Below are 19736 nucleotides of genomic sequence, written 5' to 3' on the forward strand. Positions count from 1 at the left end.
CTGTTCCTCCAAGAAACCAGCTGTGTGGATTCAGAGGTCAGATAGAGGGAAAGGCCTTGGTTGTGTCCTTGGCTTTTTTTGGTCCCTGGGTAGGTGGAGAGGCCTGTGAAGGACCATACTGATGACTGCTCTGGCCTCCCTCCCTCCCCGCCTCCCCAGGCTCTTCCCAGCACCACACCCCAGGGCCCCACCCCCAGTAGTGTCTCTGAAGGGAGTCAGGCAGGCCTCCAGGCTGAATCCGTTCTAAAAACCCCAGACTCGGCAATTAGAAATAGCGTTTTCAGTATTTTATTAACAAATAAGTTGGCAAAAGAACAAGTTATCTGGTAATATCAACTCCTCCCCCCCCCCCCCCCCCCCCCCCCCCCCCCCCCCCATTTAACATGCAGCTGCCATCATGGTGTCTAATCGGCACATGGCCGCCATGATGGTCGGTGTCTGACCTGTTCTGCTAGCTGGGTTCTCAGCAGCCCCCTCAGCCTTCATCCAGTTCAGTTATCCCCCAACGACTCCCGGGCTGGGAGAGAACTCCCCTCCTCAAGACAGGGAGAGAGAGACAGAAGCTTCTGTGTGAGTGCCAGGGCCACAAAGGCAAGCCAGGCCTTATTCCTTTTGGAGGAGGGGCACGGGTTCTTCTTCCTGGGGTAGAACACGTCCCGAGGAGGTGAGCCGAGGGTGAGAAAGCCCTGCACGAAAACTCAACATTATGAAGACACCACTCTTTTCCCTTAGATCTGCTAAGAGGGCACCCAGCCATCTCTGTCAGCAGACAGTGAGACTCGAGGACTAAAACAAAAGCCTACGAGGAGCCTCGGCAAAACCTTGGATGCATCAAATCCCAACACTGCACAGACCTCAGTATCTACAGCTGTGAAGTGAGCAGACCGTCAACCTGTGGGGCAGTACTGAGGAAGAGAATATTCCAGGTAAAACACTTGGTCGGTGAGCACCTTTCCTCTGAGAAGCTTGGCACTAACTCTGTACCATGTCCTCAGCCCTTCCATGAAGACACCATGACCAACTCACCTCCCTGGTCCTCAGGGCAGGCATTTGAGCTTAAGTCTCATTCTAATGTCCGATAAAAACAATCCTACATGTGCATCAGGTCTCTTCATAGTGTATTTACAGTAAGTAAAATGGCGGCCCACCAGGCAGCTCATGCCCTACAAAACTGTAAGAGCTGCCCAGGGAAGCTCGTGCCTGTCATCAAGGCAGCAGGGTCCTCTGAGACTCCGAGAGGGACGAATGGCTGTAGCGCACCTCCCAGGGCCTACACCCTGTACACAGAAGCGGCCTCTCAGAAGCAGACAATCCGCTTCTCATCCTCGAAGACTTTGGCCTCCTCTGGGTTTATCAAGTTTCCATTTAGGCTGTCAGGGAGAAACAAAGAACACAAAACATTAGCAATTTGTCTGAGCCTTCCCAGCATGCATTTGCAACACACTGCTGTTCTTCACGTGGCCCTGAAGTTATAGAACGTGCTCTATTCAGACACTTGTCTGGTAATAGGACTCCCTTCCAGCTATCGTCACTCTAGGAAGCGTGTCTCACTAAAGCCACCAGTAGCCACTATGGACCTGAACCTAATGCCATTTCTCAGGCCTTGTCTGTCCCATCCTTCACAGGCATTTGGGTGTCCTGCCCCTGCCTCCTTGACCCACCACATTGGCTTGGCTTGATTTTATCCTCTCTGGTTCTCCCCTGTGTCTGCCGCTCCATCTCCGTCTCCTCTCCCATGTTCTCCTACACGTGGGCTCTGAATACTGGATTTCCTCTAGGCAGGAGGGCGGGAGGGGGCTTGGCCCTTTTCCCCAGCTGACCTCATCCCTGTGTGAGCAGACCTGCAGCCCAGACCCCCTCCATGTGGCTCCACTTACTTCACATCTTCACTTGGATGCCTCCCAGACTCAAGGTGGCCACGCCTGCCCAGGGACCCTAGCTCAGTGCCCGGTACCACTCTTCATCCACCTGTGCAAGTCAGTGACCTGGGGGTCAGCCTGGACCCCTCCTTCCCCCTCATCTTCCTAGTCCATCCATCACGAAGTTCTATCTTATTCCCTAAACATCCCCAGAGTGCCTCCCTGGAACCTTCCATAGCTTCGCCACCACCATGGTGGTCTGAGCGCCGTCATCTCTTCTCTGGATCACTGCAGTGTCCCCCCCGACTGGTCCCTTTACGTGTACTCTTCTGGCCTCTTCAAACCCATTTGCCTGGGGAGCCACGATGGTCTTCACAGTGCAAATCTGGTCATATCCCTCTTTGCTTCAAACCCCTCCATGGCTTTCCATTGCTTTTAGGATACAGACCTGGATATGTAACATGACCCGCAGATCTCTTCTGGTCTAGTCTACCCTCTACCCTCTCTCCGCTGCCCCTTCTTCTACACCGTCTGAACCCCAGGGCACACCGATATCTTGCTGTTCTTCAGGGACACTGTGCTCCTTCCTGCCTCAGAGCCTTTGCATATGCTATTCCCTCTACCTGGAACACCTTTCCTCCCACCTCAGCTAACTCCTGTTCGTTCTTCAGGGCTCAGCTTACATGCACTTCCTTAGGGAGAAGTTCCCTGAAACCTCACATGTGTGAGGTATTCTTCTGAACTTTCCCCTTTATCTCACTCATGATTACTTGAGTGATTGTTTTCTTTACCGGGTGTCTTCCTCATTAGGTGGGGAACCCATGAGGCCAGGTCCATTTTGTTCACTGCTGGATGGTGCTGGCACATGGCCGGCACTCAAGCACTTTGTTAGCCCATGATGATGTGGCGCTGATCCCTGGGGACACAGCAGTGACGACTGTTTACAAACCACAAAAAAACCCCAAGAAACAACAAAAAACCTGACAGGCCCATAGTGGTGTCACTTGGGTCAAGGACTCAAGTCAGTAAACCAGGACTTAGCTCCTAACCTTGATGCGGCCCCGGCTCCTCAGGAATACCAGCTTTAGCCAGTCAGCACGGCCAGGGAATGCACTGGGAGACCCACCCCTCCTGCTCCCCTTAGCAGGGCAGCCTTGCCTAAATGACACGTTCCTGGCTAATAAATTCCCTTTCTGAAATGCCCTCTGTGCCTTTAAAAAAGCTTTTTCAGCTGGACTCCCCTTCACTTGCTAGACAGGATGCTGTTGGATCCATGAACCGTTTTATCAAGGAAATTCACATTTCCTCAGCTGGATTTTGCTGAATAGACTTGGTGGCAGTGTTGGGATCTGAAGTGAACTTCTGCCGGCATTCGGGGCAAGGAGACACAGGGGCCGGGTGCCCTGCCAATGCTTCTGAGTTCAAGGTCAGCCTCGCCGTTTCAGGATATGTCTGGGGTGCCGCCGGTGAGTCCTCTCCATTTGCACTCCCCTCTTTGCACTGGAGCTACTGGCCCAACAGGTCTTCCATTCCAGGGCTGACTGGTCAGCACAGACTGACAGTGGCTGTGTGTGTGGGGAGCGCCACTCCTTAGCCCTTGGGTCAGCCCGCCAGTTCACACTGGAATTCCTCCCCAGCTTCCATATGCAGTCCATCCAGAGGTAGAACATCTACCCCCGTTTACTGGGGTTTGCTGGTTTAGTCCTTTCCCCGTTTCTAGTCTGCAGTCTCCGTAGTGGAGACCACTGGGTGAGCGATTGCTGGGAATGGCTGGTGCAATACACAGCCTTCTCTCCGCCAGCCCCGTCCCCGGTAACACGTTTTGGTTACTGCTGGTATGTGAGGTGCACGTTTGTCATGTTTTGTGTGAACAAAGTCTTAGCCAATGGGATCCTTAAATTGTACAGAGTCAAACATGCTACCTTCCAGTCCACCTGCCCTCTTTCTGTCTGAACACGATAGTGCTGGGAGCTGTGAATATCTCTAGAAATGGCGAAATTTTACTAAAAACCACCTAGAGGTACAATGGCCACCATGGGGACCATTCCCATTAGATGACAGCATTTAGGAAGCGCATCTGAGAGCACAGCGTTCCTGAATTAAACCGCATGGGATACCTGAGTAAACTGGTGAGCAGAAGTCCTGAAAGGTTGCAAAATTCTAAAAGCGATTTCATTAAAAGACTAAATGTTACACCACAAATATTAGTAATAGTAGGGTCTTTGCATCTGCGTGTTTGTATGCATGTTATAAACATGAGATACTGTCCTGCCTCTGGATGGTACTGCTAAAATTTTTTTTTAATGTTTTATTTATTTCTAGGAGAGAGAGAGAGAGACAGTGTGAGCAGGGGAGGGTCAGAGAGAGAGGGAGTCACAGACTGAAACAGGCTCCAGGCTCTGAGCTGGCAGTCAGCACAGAGCCCGATGCGGGGCTCGAACCCACGAACCGCGAGATCGTGACCTAAGCGAAAGTCGGACGCTTAACCGACTAAGCCACCCAGGCGGCCCGGTACTGCTAAAATTTGTACAAGACTCTAGTTAGTTGGTTTTGTAGGGGCCAAGGATAGGCTGCTCCAAAATGTGCCAGTCTGGCATACTGAAAACTTTTTTGTAATGTTTTTATTTTTGAGAGAGAGAGAGAGAGAGAGAGAATGAACAGAATCCGAAGCAGGCTCCAGGCTCTGAGCTGTCAGCACAGAGCCCAGTGAGGGGCTAGAACTCGTTGTGAACGGTGAGATCATGACCTGAGCTGAAGTCAGATGCCTAACGGACTGAGCCACCCAGGTGCCCCACGGCATACTGATTATTTTAAGTAAAACTTATTTAAGAGACAGCCTGTGCAGGAAGGGCACTGAGACCCTCCTCTGCCCCCCGAAAGCAGGAAATAAATCTCCCATCTGAAAGACACCCTCCCTTTACCAGGGAGGTAGAGACATTCTTATCACCAGAGATAGGAAATTTAGAGGCAAGAAAGCTATATAGACACCCCTTATTAATTTTTACTAATATGTATCACACCCCAAATTCTGCTGAAAATTCCTTACTAATTGGAACTCCCAAAGTTAAGCTTTCTCTGTCCTGGAGACATTTTTTAATGTGTATTTATTTTTGAGAGAGAGAGAACAAGCAGGGGAGGGGCAGAGAGAGACAGACACAATCCAAAGCAGGCTACAGGCTCTAAGCTGTTGGCACAGAGCCCCACGTGGGGCATGAACCCGTGAACCATGTGATCATGACCTTAGCCGAAGTGAGTCACTTAACCTACTGAGCCACCCAGGCGCCCCTGCCAATGCTTCATGGATTCATTTATTGGCTCTTTGACTAAAAAGTATAAAACTGCCTTGGCCATTTCTTTAAGTCTCAATTTCATTATTGGCCCACTGGGAACTCGTAATAAAACTGTGTGGTTTTTTCCTCTGGTTAATGTTATATGCAAATGTAACTCTTAGTCCAGCTGGAAGACCTTGAATAGTAGAAGAAGAATTTTTCCTTCCCTGCGGTTGGCATCGTCGGCAGGATACGAACTCACGGGACAGGTGCTCGCCCAGTGTTGCTACAGCCGAGATCCCGGAACATCTGACGCACCGCCGGCGGAAGGTGAGACTTCTGACCGTGTCGGCCTCCTGGCACCTCTGTCTGCGGGGTCTGGTGGAACGAGAGTGCTAAGAATCTTCCTTCTCCAAATTTAGTTAGCAGGGGAAAATGCTGTAGAACCAGTTCCTTGGGTTTAGCAACTTCTGGTAAAAACGTGGTAGGATGCTCTTTGGTTACCCACCGTTTCCTCCCAGAGATGGTCAGTGTTTTCTCTTGTCTATGTCTTTTGTGTCGAGTGTCATGGAAAGGAATGCTCACGGGACAGAATGGAGGCGTAGGCCCCGTAAACCCGCCCCCAGGCCCGGCCTCACAGGCTGGTGAGGACCCGGTTTGCAAAAGACCAGTGTCCGTTTAGACAGACTTTGCTGCGGGGAGCGCGTGCGCACGAGGTGCAGGCTGTTGCTGGGAAACCTCTTAGAAGCCAAAGCTACAAACCTGGTGGTCGCAGGTCAAGCACCTAAGAGCTGTTAGAGGGCCTGGCATCTAACTCAAGGAGCCCCCATCAGGAGAAGCTGGTCATGGGATGTGTTAGATTGACACTATGTCACCCGCCGACCTCGAGAAAAATGTCCACGTGGCGAGGGATGCTGTAAAACAGCACACAGTCCCCCCGCCTCAAGGTACATCCCTCCTGCATATTCGTCTGGCTCCCAGAGACCCAAGGCATAGGCAGCGCTGTTAATGTGCATATAAGAGATTTTTGCTTTTATCTTGTTCTGTGGCCGAAGAGCTGGGCCTTGTGACCAGTGAGAACATGGTCTCTGGTTTCTGTCACGTGGAGGGCGTACTTACCAGGGTGCACTGTGGTAGCCAGTCCCACACACCAGGGATGCAGATACACAGTTACAAGCAGCACGCGCTGTCGAGCCGTGCCGCCTCCCAGGAAAGTTGGTCATAAGAGGTCGGGCCCCTAAGGGCCTCGGCCACGTGCTTGTCAGTGCCAGGAAATCACACTCCACTAGCGGCTGCCTGTCACAGGTGAGCCTGGAGGTGTGTCACATTTGTGTGCTTTCTCAGCCTAGTCCTGGAAGTAAACTTTTGGATAATGGGGGCTGCCTTAGCTCTACCCTGTCCAGGAACACTTCTCTGGAGTTTCCAGTCAGGCCACTAAACGGCTCATGGTTTTGAGTTGCTACTGAAATTAGTAAGATCCTATTTGTGATGGCCAGACACTAGATCCTTTAAATTGGCCATTTGAGAAAAAAAAAAGTCTTTATAAAAAGCTCTCCGTTGTCTTAGAGCAGGTAGCCTTAGGGACTCCCTTGACAACATAAAAGAACAAAAATTAGACCTAAGACAGATAAATGTCTACCTCTGATGAAAGTTCCCCTTCTTAACGTCCAGCCCAACCTCTAGGTTCAAAGCATACAGGCTGCTCTTGTCAATGCTGAAAGCCAGGAAGTGACTTTAACAAAAGCACCAAGCACCCAGGACGACACAGGAAGGCTTAGTTTACTGTAATCAACTTCTGTCAGCCTTAGACATTTTTTTAAAAAATATTTTTATTTATTTCTAGGAGAGAGAGAGACAGCGTGAGCAGGGGAGGGTCAGAGAGAGAGGGAGATACAGACTCCGAAATAGGCTCCAGGCTCTGAGCTGGCAGTCAGCACAGAGCCCGATGCGAGGCTTGAACCCATGAACCGTGAGATCATGACCTAAGCGAAAGTCGGACGGTTAACCAACTAAGCCACCCAGGCGCCCCAGCCTTAGACATTTTTGTATGAGCAGCTTTGTGGGTGTACCCCTCAGCCCTGCCTCAGTTCAGGCCCCCCCCAAACAGTAGCAAATCTTTTGTAAAGCCCTTCTTCCTCTGCTTTCAGAAGATCTTACCAAGTTGAGAGAAACATGAAAAAGATTTGACTATTCACCAATCTCCCCTTCACAGACGAAAGAGATGATGGATAAAATTTCTGCTCGGCCCTCTGACAAATGATCAGAGGAAGGCTCGTGCTCACAGGCTAATAGAAGCCAAGGTTGACACGTTTAATCTTGAAGAAAGCTTTTGGTAAAATGCTTTGTACAGACAGTACCATTCTTTTCATTCCCATGAATCCCCCTGATATAAAGAAGCAAGTTTAGGGGCACCTGGGTGGCTCAGTCGGTGAAGCCTCTGACTCTTGGTTTCCCCTCAGGTCCTGATCTCACAGTTTATGAGTTCAAGCCCCACATTGGACTCTGCTGACAGCATGGAGCCTGCTTGGGATTATGAGAGAGTATATATAAAATATACATAAAATACATAAAATATATTTATCTCTCTTGAAAAATACATAAAAATAATTTTTTAAAAAATGAAGCAAATTTAGTTAAAAAGGTGGGCCTGTCTCGTGATATTCAAGCTAGAATCCAGTTCTTTGGAATCTGTCTTTGTCTTAAAATCTCTACAAAACCAGAAGTGCAACACTGCAAACAAATCAAAACCCACCTGTCTTTTTATTTTTTTTAATGTCTATTTATTTTTGAGAGAGAGAGAATGTGAGAGAGCATGAGTTGGAGGGGCAGAGAGAGAAGGAGACACAGAATCTGAAGCAGACTCCAGCCTCTGAGCTGTGAGCACAGAGCCTGATGTGGGGCTCGAACCCATGAACCATGAGATCATGACCTGAGCTGAAGTCAGAGGCTTACCCGGCTGAGCCACCCAGGCGCCCCAAAACCCACCTGTCTTTACTAATCTCCAAACCTCTCTGGCTCCTCTCAGAAATTTTGTGATCATCATCAAAGGTCAGGATACAGGGATAAAATTGCCATGTACTTAAGGAAAGAAGAGTAAATTTTTTTCCCAAATGAATCAAGCATTTTATTTAATTATAACCAAGTACTCATGTATTCTCTCCTTAAATGCTACATTTAGGCACAAGTAATATTCAGGCCCATATTGAAAATACTGCCCTGACAGTTTCCAGAACATTATTCACCATTTGGGACCCAAGCTGTTGAGACTTTGAATTATTTTTTTAACATTTATTTATTATCAACAGAGAGAAATAGAGCATGAGGAGGGGAGGGGCAGAGAGAAGGGGAGACATAGAATCTGAAGCAGGCTCCAGGCTCTGAGCTGTCAGCACAGAGCCCAACGCAGAGCCCAAACCCACAAAGTGTGAGATCATGACCTGAGCCGAAGTCAGAAGCTTAGACAGAAAACCTTGATTCTGCCTGTGTTTACTGAAAGTCAAATTACTTTCATGATATCTCTGTTGCAGAATCTGTCAGAAAAAAAAACAGAGTAATGGTCGAGTCTGTCTATGAAGTTTTATGGGTAGTCTGCATATAATTGTTAAGCACAAGTAAATTAAATAAATGTAAATAAGATTTAAAAAAGGTTTGTGAGTAAACCTTTAAATAGCTTCCAAAATGTTAAAGTTTTGCTAAGTTACGTAGTAAGTTAAATTCACTCAATACCTAGATCATTTCCAGGTAAGAAAAAAAATAATAAAACATTAAGTATTAACATACATTTATCCATTTTTCTCTTTAGTTTCTCTGTATAAGACAAATTCGGATATGTTAGCAAAACCTGTTTTGTGCTATTGTACTATGAAAAAATACATTTCTAATTATGAAATGTATTCATAAATTTGCCAGTCTAGGGGAAGCCTGAATGGCTCAATCAATGGATGATGCGACTCTTGATCTCAGGGTTGTGAGTTCAAGCCCCATGATGGGCATAGAGGTTACTTTAAAAAATTACAGGGGTGCCTGGGTAGCTCAGTCGGTTAAGTGTTTGGCTTCAGCTCAGGTTATAATCTCACCATCCATGGGTTTGAGCCCGGCATCAGGCTCTGTGCTGACAGCTCGGAGCCTGCTTCAGATTCTGTGTCTCCCTCTCTCTCTGCCCCTACTCACTTGTGCCCTGTCTCTCTCTCAAAAATAAACATTTTTTTTAAAAGGCCATCTGGGATCCCAACTAAAAGTGTCCTGTTGGTCACAGTCTAGAGCCTCGTGGTGATTAGGTATTCTGGAAACATCACCAGAGAACAAAAGCTCGAGCCCCACTGGAAAGGATCTTACAACGTGCGCCTGACCAGGGACACTGCTGCACAACCAGAAGGCACTGAGCCTTGAGTACACGTCACACGGCTCAAGAAGGCTCCTCCTGAGCCCTGGTCCCAGGGTGCTGGAGACCCACAAATCAAACTGACAAGGAAAAGAAATAGCCACCCCCAAGGTAGATGGCTTCTGCTCAAGACACCCCATCAAGACTTCATACATGAACTGAACGTGACACGAGTCCTCCTTTCCTTCTGACACCGGCTAGGAAAGGTAACGCCCTTATCTTTATTTCCCAGGTCATTGCTGGGGGCAGGGGGGGACCCTCTGGACTTTATAGCAACCTTTTATTTCAGGACAGGAGAAAATCTAACTTTTATCATTGGTCACCTCCTGTGAATTTACACCATGAACTGGAAAGGACCGACCAGGAGGCTTTCATGATTCAGGACTCTCCGTTCGGCAGACCCCTACTTCTCTGTTTAGGGATAAATATGGACGAAGCTATGATCAGGGACTTCTTAATTCTTGAAAATCTTGCCCCATCACCACTAAGGCCATAACTGCCCAACAATGATCCTTAGACTCAATGGCCAATGTTGTTTTTGAGAATAGAGTAGAATAGCCCTTGAGTGTGGTTCAGCTGAGCAAGGAGGTGCCCCCTGGATTAACACTCATGGGAAAGCTGCAACTCGATTACATCAAATACCAAAACAAGGCACTTGCCTTAAGATGGCTCCTTCCACTGGGTCTTTCTTTGATTTATCTGATTTTGATGCCTTTGGATCTTAGAGACCATGGCTTCAAAGTACCCTCACACACTGGGGACGACCCTGCTTATCATAATCATACGAATCTCCCTGGTGCGTTATATTTTCTTAAACGCTTTAAATGCATGTCTGAAGCCACCAACCAAATGGTCTCCCTCAGACTGGACTGTCAAAAAAGGTACAAAAAGGACAAGTGACTTAACGGAATGTAAAGTAAAAACATCATGACCTAAGAATGCCACACACAGGATCAACAAAGGCTTTGAGAACTACAGAGCAGTAGCTGAGAGTGGCGCTAACGCCCTCAACTGTGATCACAGCTCTCAGTTAAGCCGAGTCTGGGCAGAAAGGGGGCCATCGTTCCACAGGCCCCAAAATAGCATCACTTAGGTCAAGGCCCCAAGTCAGGAAACCAGTTAAATCAATTAAACCAATTAAATCAGTTAATACCTAACTACAACCGAACTTTAACACCCCAGGAATGAATGGAGCCTTTAATCAGTCAGCATAGAATTTCCTGGTCAATCGTAGGAAATTTCCTGTCAGACCTTCCTGCTTCCCCTAGGGGGGCAACCTTGCTTACAACAGTGCACTCCCTGCTAAGAAATTCTTCCTTTGTTGATGCCCTCTGCCTTTAAGAACCTTTCTCTTGTTTGGCTCAGCAGAGCTCCCCAGTACTTTCCGGATGGGATGCCGCCCAACTCATGAACTGTTTAATAAAGCCCATCAGATCTTCACATTTACTCAGTTGAATTTTGTTTTTGTTTTTTAACACCATGACCCAGGCCCCATCCTCGAAGAGCTCACAGTCTGGAGCAGACAGCCTCCCGGGACGCTATGCCAGCGATATGATAGATGCCGGGCAATGTCAGGCCACTGAACTCTCTGCCTCGGAAGCAGAACTCCCTGTGGGGCATCAGACTGCAAGCTCTCTTGGGACCAAGATGAGGTAGAAATCCGCGTTGGCACAAACAACGAGTCCCTGTGCCACTGGCAACAGAGCTGCTCCCTCACGCCCTCAGCCCTGGGCGGGGCCTACGCGACAGGACTTCACAGAGCCCGGTTCCGTGACGTCACACACATACGACAAGACAGCGACTGACCTGAAGACGCTCCCAGGTCAGCAGTTGAGCCCTCCCTCTTGCCCTCTCTGAACAGACGGGGTAGCACACCTTCGAGCTAAAGACACCTGGGCCTGTCAGGGGCCCTGTGTGGGAAGAGCGGTCGCTTCGCGACAACAAACGCACATTCTCCAGCTTGACGGAGGTAAAGCAGCTGCGTGTTTTCACAACCGTCCTCATCGGCCTCTGAGCCAAGTAGAAGCCGACTTTCGTCTGCAAACTTCTGTAGCCCAGCCTGTCCCTCCCCCCTCTGCCTGCTGCTCTCGAACCACAGAATCAGAAAGAACCCATGTGCTTCTAGGGAAGGGGCCATGGGCAGGAGGGGGGCCGCCGATGAACGCAAACCTAAGTTCCATCTGCCCCCACATGCCTTCCGGACTCGGGAGCGGCCCGGCGTCCTCTGTCAGGCTCTCACCTAGGACAGCGTCTTCCACATTTTTCCAGGCATGACCCAAATGAGAGTTACATTTTACATCGTGAGCTGGCCGTCCACGCAGGCACACATATCCACATCTGACGCAAGATTAGAAAATAATACTTCGGGCCGTGCACAGGGACTGCTGCTCGATTCCATTTTCCAAATAATGCTGGTTGCAACCCGCCAAAAGGATTTTATGATCCACTAACGAGTTTCAAAGCAAAGTTTAAAAAACACTGTTCTGGGAGCCCAGGTCGAGGAGCTGTAGCTGGATGTACTTATTTTGGCTGGGAAATTCTCCCTCCACCCACACACACACCATGAGGAAATAAAGTAGTTAATGAGTAATTAGCCCCTGAGCTGAGGATTTGAGTTCACGGGGAGAGTGTGAACCCCTCCTGTGGTCTGTGGCCCCCACCAGACACACATGACACTCTGGAGCGCCAGGGAGCCTGCTCAGCGCCCCCTGTTCGCCTAACCGTCATATCCCCGGCCACCGCTGCACCTGTCACCGATGGGAACTCCCCCTACCCTGCCCACACAGGCCTGGACCCACGGGGGGGGGGGGGGGGGATACGTGTCCCTCAAGGCCATGACGAAGTGGAATGGGGCTCAGCGTTGTAGAAGCAAACAATGTGGCTCCCTCCCATGAGCATAAGCAACTCCTCCAAGCAGAAATAGGCAGAAAGAGCCCAGGTCAGCACAAATCCAGCACACCAGTGTCTCCTCAAGCCCGGCAAAGCCCCCAGAAAAGAGAAGAAGGGACCCCAGACTCCAGCTAGCACATCCACGTCTCAGCCTCCCAAGTCCCCGCGTGATTCACTTATAGTGCGAGCCCTTTCCTGGGCCATCTGCCCCAGGCATAGCAGGGAGGTGGAGGAGGGCAGGGGGTAGGCAAGGGGAGCCCCAGCCACAGAGCCAAGCCGTGTGGACCAGATTCCGGCTTCTCCTCTTAGGTGGCGCCTCGGGCAAGGTTTCCTTCACTGCCCCGGGGCCTCAGTTTCTACCTCTGTGAAATGGAAATACTACCCAGCTATAATATAGGACTACTGGAAACATGAGGAATAAATGTAGAGCATGCTCTACGCTGTGCCTGGCACCCAGTCCGGGTGCTGAGTAAACGGTCCCTGTTACCATTAGTATGACAAGTGGCAGACGTGTCTTACCAGATCTCCATTATGCCAGTGTTCCTCTGTAAAGCATCTGCCAGCTGAGCAATCCCCTTGGCTGTGATCTGGTTCTGGATAAGCCTGAAAGAAGAACATATCTTGAATCAGATACATAATACTGGATTAAATGTGCACCCTCTGTTGGCGGGGTGTGGGGGGGAGGGAATGAGATGGGGTCCAGGGGAGCCCTGTGTCCCCGCGATGTTTAATCTGGCAGAGGCTGTCCAGATCAGATCTATCAGAATAAAGGACATCTCTTAAGATGTTTAATCTTTTGGCATATTTCTAGAGTGAGCCTAATCTATCTGTGCACTCACACGTAGATCATTTAATACCTGAACACAAGTGTGTGTGTGTGGTTATTTTTCTCAAAGATGTTGGGAGGCTACCAGTCCAAACAATAAATTCGGAGAAACACCCAGGAGATAGCAATCCGGTGGCTCCTTCCAGCTGGCTAGGGAAAGGCAAGGCGGTTTTTAAAGTTAAGTAGCTGCCAACTGGCCGGTCTCTTCTCTGGGGAAACAAAGGCTTCTAAGAACACACTGTGTCCTCTCCAACATCTGCAGGGAGGGAAGAGAACGATTCTCCTGCTTCCACTCATGGGTCTCAGTGGGAAAGTGTCGATAATGAGGCCTCTAAGAGCGCACCCCCATTATGTCAGGTAGCAGCGATCCAAATGAAACCAAGGTTTCCAACAGAGCTGGGGAGCCCGGGCGATCTCTGAAGTGCTCCCCTGAGGAGCTATGCTTTCAACCCAAGAAATTCACCCAAGGCAGTGATGTGCCCACTCCTCACTCCTGGCTGTTGGTAGAATAAAAGCCCACTGCTCAACTTGACCTTAAGAAGTCCTGGCCAGCGCAGGACTTCCAGCCCAGGAAGATAGGGCTGTGCTGTCGTGACTGAGATTATAGAAGTTAGGCAAGAAGGGGCCAACCCCATGAAGAAGCAGTCAGCGCAGTGGTTCAAAGCTCCCTTCCTACACACACACACACACACACACACACCCTACTTCTTAGCCACAATCCTTGAAGAAATAAGCTTACACTATCCATGCGTCAGTTGCCTGATCTGTAAAATAGGAGTAACTGAGGTTTCAGCGGGAGGGTGTGCATGCAGGAAGTAGTCCTCACAGTCTCTGCCACAGGGGGCACCCAATGGCAGGGAGTTCCCGTCACCATTACTGCCCAAGCACACGGGACTGTGGCTGTGCTGTGGAGGGGCTCCAATCTCCCAGCCACATGTCCCAAAGTGGGGCCGCCGGGCTCCGCGGCAGAGGTGATGGCCCCCTGGTAAGCACAACCACAACGTAACTCAGACAGTTTTGCAAAAGGAGTGAAGATAGAAGCTGGAAGTGGGCAGAGAACTGTGCATTCAGCTAAACTCTGCTGCTTCCCAGTCACCTCCTTCATGGTTGCTACTACCGGCCCCACCTACGCTTTGCTGGGTGAGCTGCTTCCAGCCAAGGCCTGGCAAGAGGCCAGGCAGGAAGGGAGCCAACAAGAGTGATAGTGCTCAGGCACACATGTCCCCTGGGGCCACCTTCACAGGGGCCGGTGTGGTCTGGGCACTCACGAAGCAGCCACGACTCGCTCTCCAGCCCTGGTCTAGCTCTGTTCTCCCTGCAGGATCTGGCCGGGCCCCAAGGGAAAGAGATAGAAGGAAGTCTACAGGCCAGAAAAACAACAGCAAAACAGCCATAAAAGTAGCACAGTCTGGCCGTTTTTACAGAAATTGACAAGGTGATCCCAAATTCATACAAAAGCACAAGGGACCCAGAATAGCCCAAACGACCTTGAGAAAGAACAGAGCTGGAAGACTCACTCACACTTCCTGATTTCAAAACTTACCGCACAGTTGCAACAATCAGGACAGTGTGATCCTGGCATAAGGATAAACAAACGGATCAATGAACTAGAATAGAACGTCCAGAAATACACCCATACATTTATGGTCAATTGATTTTTGGCAAAAGTGTCAGGGCCATTTGCAAGGGAAAGATGGTCTCTTCCACAAGGAAATGCTGGAACAGCTCGGCAGCCACGTGCCAAAGAGTGATTTTGGACCCTAAGCCTCCTACCACACACAACAGTTCACTCCAGAAATTAACATTTAGGATCAAAGACCTCAATGCAAGAGCAAAACGGTAACACTTAAAAGGAAAACTAAGGTGTCAGTCTTTGACCTTGGATTACACAACAGTTTCTTAGTAAGATACCTAAAGCACAAACAACTGAAGTAAAAATAAATTGGACTTCCATCAAAATGAAAAATGTTTGTGTTTAAAGGTCACTAATGGGAAAGTGAAAAACGCCACAGAGGAAATACTTGCAAATTATCTATCTAGTAAACGACTAGTACACAGAATATATAAAGAACTCCAACAACTCAGCAATAAAAAGGCAGATAACTCAGGCTGGTTTGGTCAGTTAAGTATCTGACTCTTGATCTTTGGCTCAGGTCATGATCTCACAGTTTGTGGGTTTGAGACCCGTGTCAGGCTCTGCACTGACAGTGCCCCAGCCTGCTTGGGATTCTCTGCCCCTCCTCTGCTAACACACGCATGCCTGCCCTCTTCCCCTCTCTCTCAAAATAAATAAACTTTAAAAAAAAGGCAAGCAAGCAAAATTAAAAACGCGCAAAAGATGTGGAGACATTTCTCCGAGGGAGACACACAAAGGCTAAGAGGCACATGAAAAGATGCCCAATGTTAGTCATCAGGGAAATGCAAATCAAAACCACCATGAGATACCACTTCACACCCACTAGGATGGCAAGATTCAAAAAGATGGACAATACTGAGTGCTGTTGAGGATGTGAAGAAACGGGAACCTTCCTACATAACTGGTGGGAACATAAAGTTAGAGCAGCCACTCTGGAAAACGCTTTGGCAGGTCCTCAAAAAGTTCCACACAGAGTGGCCATATGACCCAGCAATTCTATTCCTAAGCATATACCCAAGAGAAACGAAAACATGTCCACACACGAACACACACATGAATGTAAAAGGCAGTATTATTCATAACAATCAACAAGTAGACACAACCCAACGTCTATCAATTGATGAGCGGACAAAATGTGGAATATACATAGAGCGGAGTTATCAGCCATACAGAGCAATGAAGTTCTGACATGTTCTAGAATGTAGATGGGCCTTGAAAACCCACGTAAACGAAAGGACACAGACAAAAAGTCACACGTTGTAGGATTCCATTTCTAGGAAATGCCCAGAATAGGCAAATCCATAGAGACAAAAAGGAGATCAGAGACTGGGGAAGAAGGATGGTGAGGTTAATGCATACTGGTGTATTCCCAGGGGGGCTGGTGGGAAGGTAAAACTGTCCTACAATTAGATCATGGTGATGGCTACACAACTTAAAAAAATAATTTTTCTTGGGACACACAGCTGGCACAGTTGGTTAAGTATCTGACTTCAGCTCAGGTTATGATCTCATGGTTCGTGAGTTTGAGCCCCACATTAGGCTCTCTGCTGTCAGTGCAGAGTCCACTTCAGATCTTCTGTCCCTGTCTCCTTCTGCCCCTCCCTCACTCTCACTCACGTGCTCTCTCTCAAAAATAAGTAAACTTTAAAATATATGAAAGAGAGAGAAACATATTACTGAGAGAGAGTGTTTACACAAATGCAAGCATGAGCTAGGGAAGGGCAGAGAGAGAGGGAGAGAATCCACACAGGCTCCATGGGATAGCGTAGAGCCCGACATGGGGCTCAATCTCACAAAATTGGGAGATTGTGACCTGAGCTGAAATCAAGAGTTGGGGGCTCAACTGACTGAGCCACCCAGGCACCCCTCAAAAAACATTTTTCTTTTAATTTTATTTTTAATTTAAAAATTATTTATTTTTGAGAGAGAGTGCAAGCAGGGGAGGGACAGAGAGACACACACACACACACAGAATCTTGAAGCATGCTCCAGGCTCCGAGCTGTCAGCATAGAGCCTGACACGGGGCTCAAACCCACGAACCGTGAGATCAGGACCTGAGCCAAAGTCAGATGCTTAACCAACTGAGCCACCCAGGCGCCCCTTAAGATTTTATTTTTAAGTATTCTTTATACCTAACATGGGGCTCAAACTTACAAAGCCAAGATCAAGAGTCACGTGCTCTATTGACTGAGCCAGCCAGGCGCCCCATCTCAAAAAATATTTTTTTAAAGTAGAACAGGAGAATTACAGGCCAAAATGCCTTAGGAAACTAGATGCAAAAATTCTCAACAAGATACTAGCAAATCAAATTCAACAGTACGTTAAAAGAATTATCCACCATGGTCAAGTGGGATTCATTCCTGGGCTGCAGGAATATTCACAAGTTAATCAAGGTGATATAACATATTAATAAAAGAGAGGATAAAAACCGTATGATCCTGTCAATAGATGCAGAAAAGTATTTAACAAAATATAGCATCCTTTCTTGGTAAAAACCCTCAAGAAAGTTGAGACGGAAGGAACATACATTAACATCATAAAAGCCATATACAAAAGGCCCCCAGCTAATATCATCCTAAATGGGGAAGAACTGAGAGCTTTCCCCCTGAGATCAGGAACATGACAGGGATGTCCACTCTCACTGCTGTTGTTCAACATAGTGTTGGAGGTCCTGGGCAAGACACCCAGATGGCCAACAGACACAGGAAAAGATGCTCGACATCACTTATCATCAGGGAAATACAAATCAAAATCACAATGAGATACCACCTCACACCAGTCAGAGTGGCTAAAATTAACAACTCGGGAAACAACAGATGTTGGCGAGGATGCGGAGAAAGGGGAGCCCTCTTGCGCTGTTGAGAGTGCCAACTGGGGCAGCCACTCTGGAAAACAGTGTGGCGGTTCCTCAAAAAATAAAAATAGAACTCCCCCACAACACAGCAATTGCACTACTAGGAATTTATCCAAAGGCTACAAAAATGATGATTCAAAGGGGCACAATCAACAATAGCCAAATTATGGAAAGAACCCAAATGTCCACTGACTGATGAATGGATAAAGAAGGTGTGGTACATATAAAAAATGGAATACTACTCAGCAATGAAAAAGAATAAACTCTTGCCATTTATAACGATGTGGATGCAACTGGAGGGTATTATGCTAAGTGAAATAACCTAGAGAAAGACAGATATATGATTTCAGTCATCTGTGGAATTTAAGAAACACAACAGATGAACATAGAGGAAGGGAAGGAAAAATAAGATAAAAACAGAGAGGAAGGCAAACCATAAGAGACTCTTAACTACAGAGAACAAATGAGGATTGCTGGAAAGGGTAGGGTTGGGAGGTGGGTTAAATGAGTGACAGGCATTAAGGAGGGCACTCGTAATGAGCACTGGGTGTTGTACGTGATGAAGCACGAATTCTACTCCTGAAACCTATATTGCACTGTATGCTAACTAACTAGAATTAAAAAAAACAACAAAAAAACCTTGAAAAGAAAAGTAAGTAATAAATAAAAGTAGCACAGCCTGAAATCCTGAGGTTCTCCGAGTTACCATAAATGCTTCAACGTCTGGTTGACTTTCAACATCTCTGCCAGGCTTTCTGCCACTTCATCGTCGAGTTCATTTTTGGTGAGCCTAGAAAAGAAAGTGAGTGTTTACTCAGGAGACCTCTGCCTGGCACACAGTTTTAAGTGAGTTCTCAGAAGTGGGAGCCCAGCCCAGATCTCTCTAGCTTCTGCTGCTAATCGCTTGCTGAACTGAGTAAACAGCCAGGCCCCAAGCCCAGCCTCTGAGCCTCGCAGACTATAAGTAGGGCTCATTTCTAGGGCAAACCCTGTCCCCAAGCTCCTACTTCTTAGTCCTTCTGCCACAGAGGAGCCCATGCTGCCTCCCCGTCTTTGCTGCACACTCAGATCTCACAGAGGCTAGGGGCCAAGGCCCACCTCCCAGGCTTCCTCCAGCCCTCCAGCTTCAAGGCTGCCTGAACACTGCCAACAGCGTGTTACCGAAGTCTGTCATACGAAGACCTAGAAGAGTCTGCCAACTGCATGTTAAAACATGCTCGACGCTTTGCTCTGAGGCCAGTTGCGAAGGACCCAAGTTCAGTGAGTCAAGGTTCAGGAAGTCTCTCGGTTGTTCCTAAAACCAGCAGTGGTCTGGATAAAGCACAGGGGACTAGAAGCCCCTGACTATAAAAAGGATTGGACCCTGTCATACCAGTGGATGAAAGAATAAGTAAGGAAGAAGAATGACATAGAACATTAAGCAGTCATTCCTCAAAGGGGAATTTGGTAGCGTCTCGCTGAATTTTAAACATGTTATACTTTGAGTCAACGACCACACTTGATGACACTTCTGTATGCAAAGATGTACACACAAGGTGATCGACACATGCAGTACGGTCGCAGGGTAGCGGGTATACTGTGAAGAGTGAACACGTGAGCATCAGCAAAGGCTACTGGGAAATGAAACAGCAAACATCCGTTCAGTGGGTCATTGGGCAGCCCTCAGAGGGAACGAGGAGTAGAGAGAACAAGGCAGAAGAACACATTACTTAGAGTGCTCTGGAGCCCAAAATGCTGGCTGCACGTCGTTTACTAGCATGACAACCTCAGGCAGGTGGCTTATGTTCTCTGGGCCTGAGTTTTCTCACCAAAGAAGTAAGGGTCCATGGTCACAGTACGGACATTATGGGGTGGCTGTAGGGGTGAGTTAACACATAAAAAAGCCTGAGAATAATGCGTGGCGTACAGTCAGCACTCGAGAAATGCTGGGTATTGGCATTATTGTTATCCATGTAGAGTAGGGGCTCTCAGTGGGTGTTTTCCCCTCCAGGGGACATTTGTCAACATCTGGAGGCATTTTT

The 19736-nt window shown here is 48.2% G+C and overlaps 1 protein-coding gene across 3 annotated transcripts in view; it reads right to left on the reverse strand.

The window, feature by feature from the left end:
• Positions 1–272: 272 nt before the first annotated feature.
• The window catches only part of NOD1 (nucleotide binding oligomerization domain containing 1), a 65194-nt gene continuing 45730 nt past the window's right edge, over positions 273–19736 (reverse strand). For 2 of the 3 annotated variants that reach the window (XM_039229859.1, XM_039229857.1), the window contains 3 exons: positions 18422–18505; positions 12918–13001; positions 273–1370 (listed from right to left, as the gene is read on the reverse strand). In XM_039229859.1, the coding sequence (XP_039085790.1) occupies positions 1298–1370; positions 12918–13001; positions 18422–18505 (241 nt within the window). In that variant the 3' untranslated portion in view covers positions 273–1297. Of the gene's footprint in view, positions 1371–5101; positions 5507–12917; positions 13002–18421; positions 18506–19736 lie in introns of those variants that run through there. The other variant, XM_039229858.1, reaches the window with a different exon arrangement.

The sequence above is a fragment of the Hyaena hyaena genome, unplaced genomic scaffold, assembly GCF_003009895.1.
Source record: "Hyaena hyaena isolate Hyena2069 unplaced genomic scaffold, ASM300989v1 scaffold_40, whole genome shotgun sequence".
NCBI lineage: Eukaryota > Metazoa > Chordata > Mammalia > Carnivora > Hyaenidae > Hyaena > Hyaena hyaena.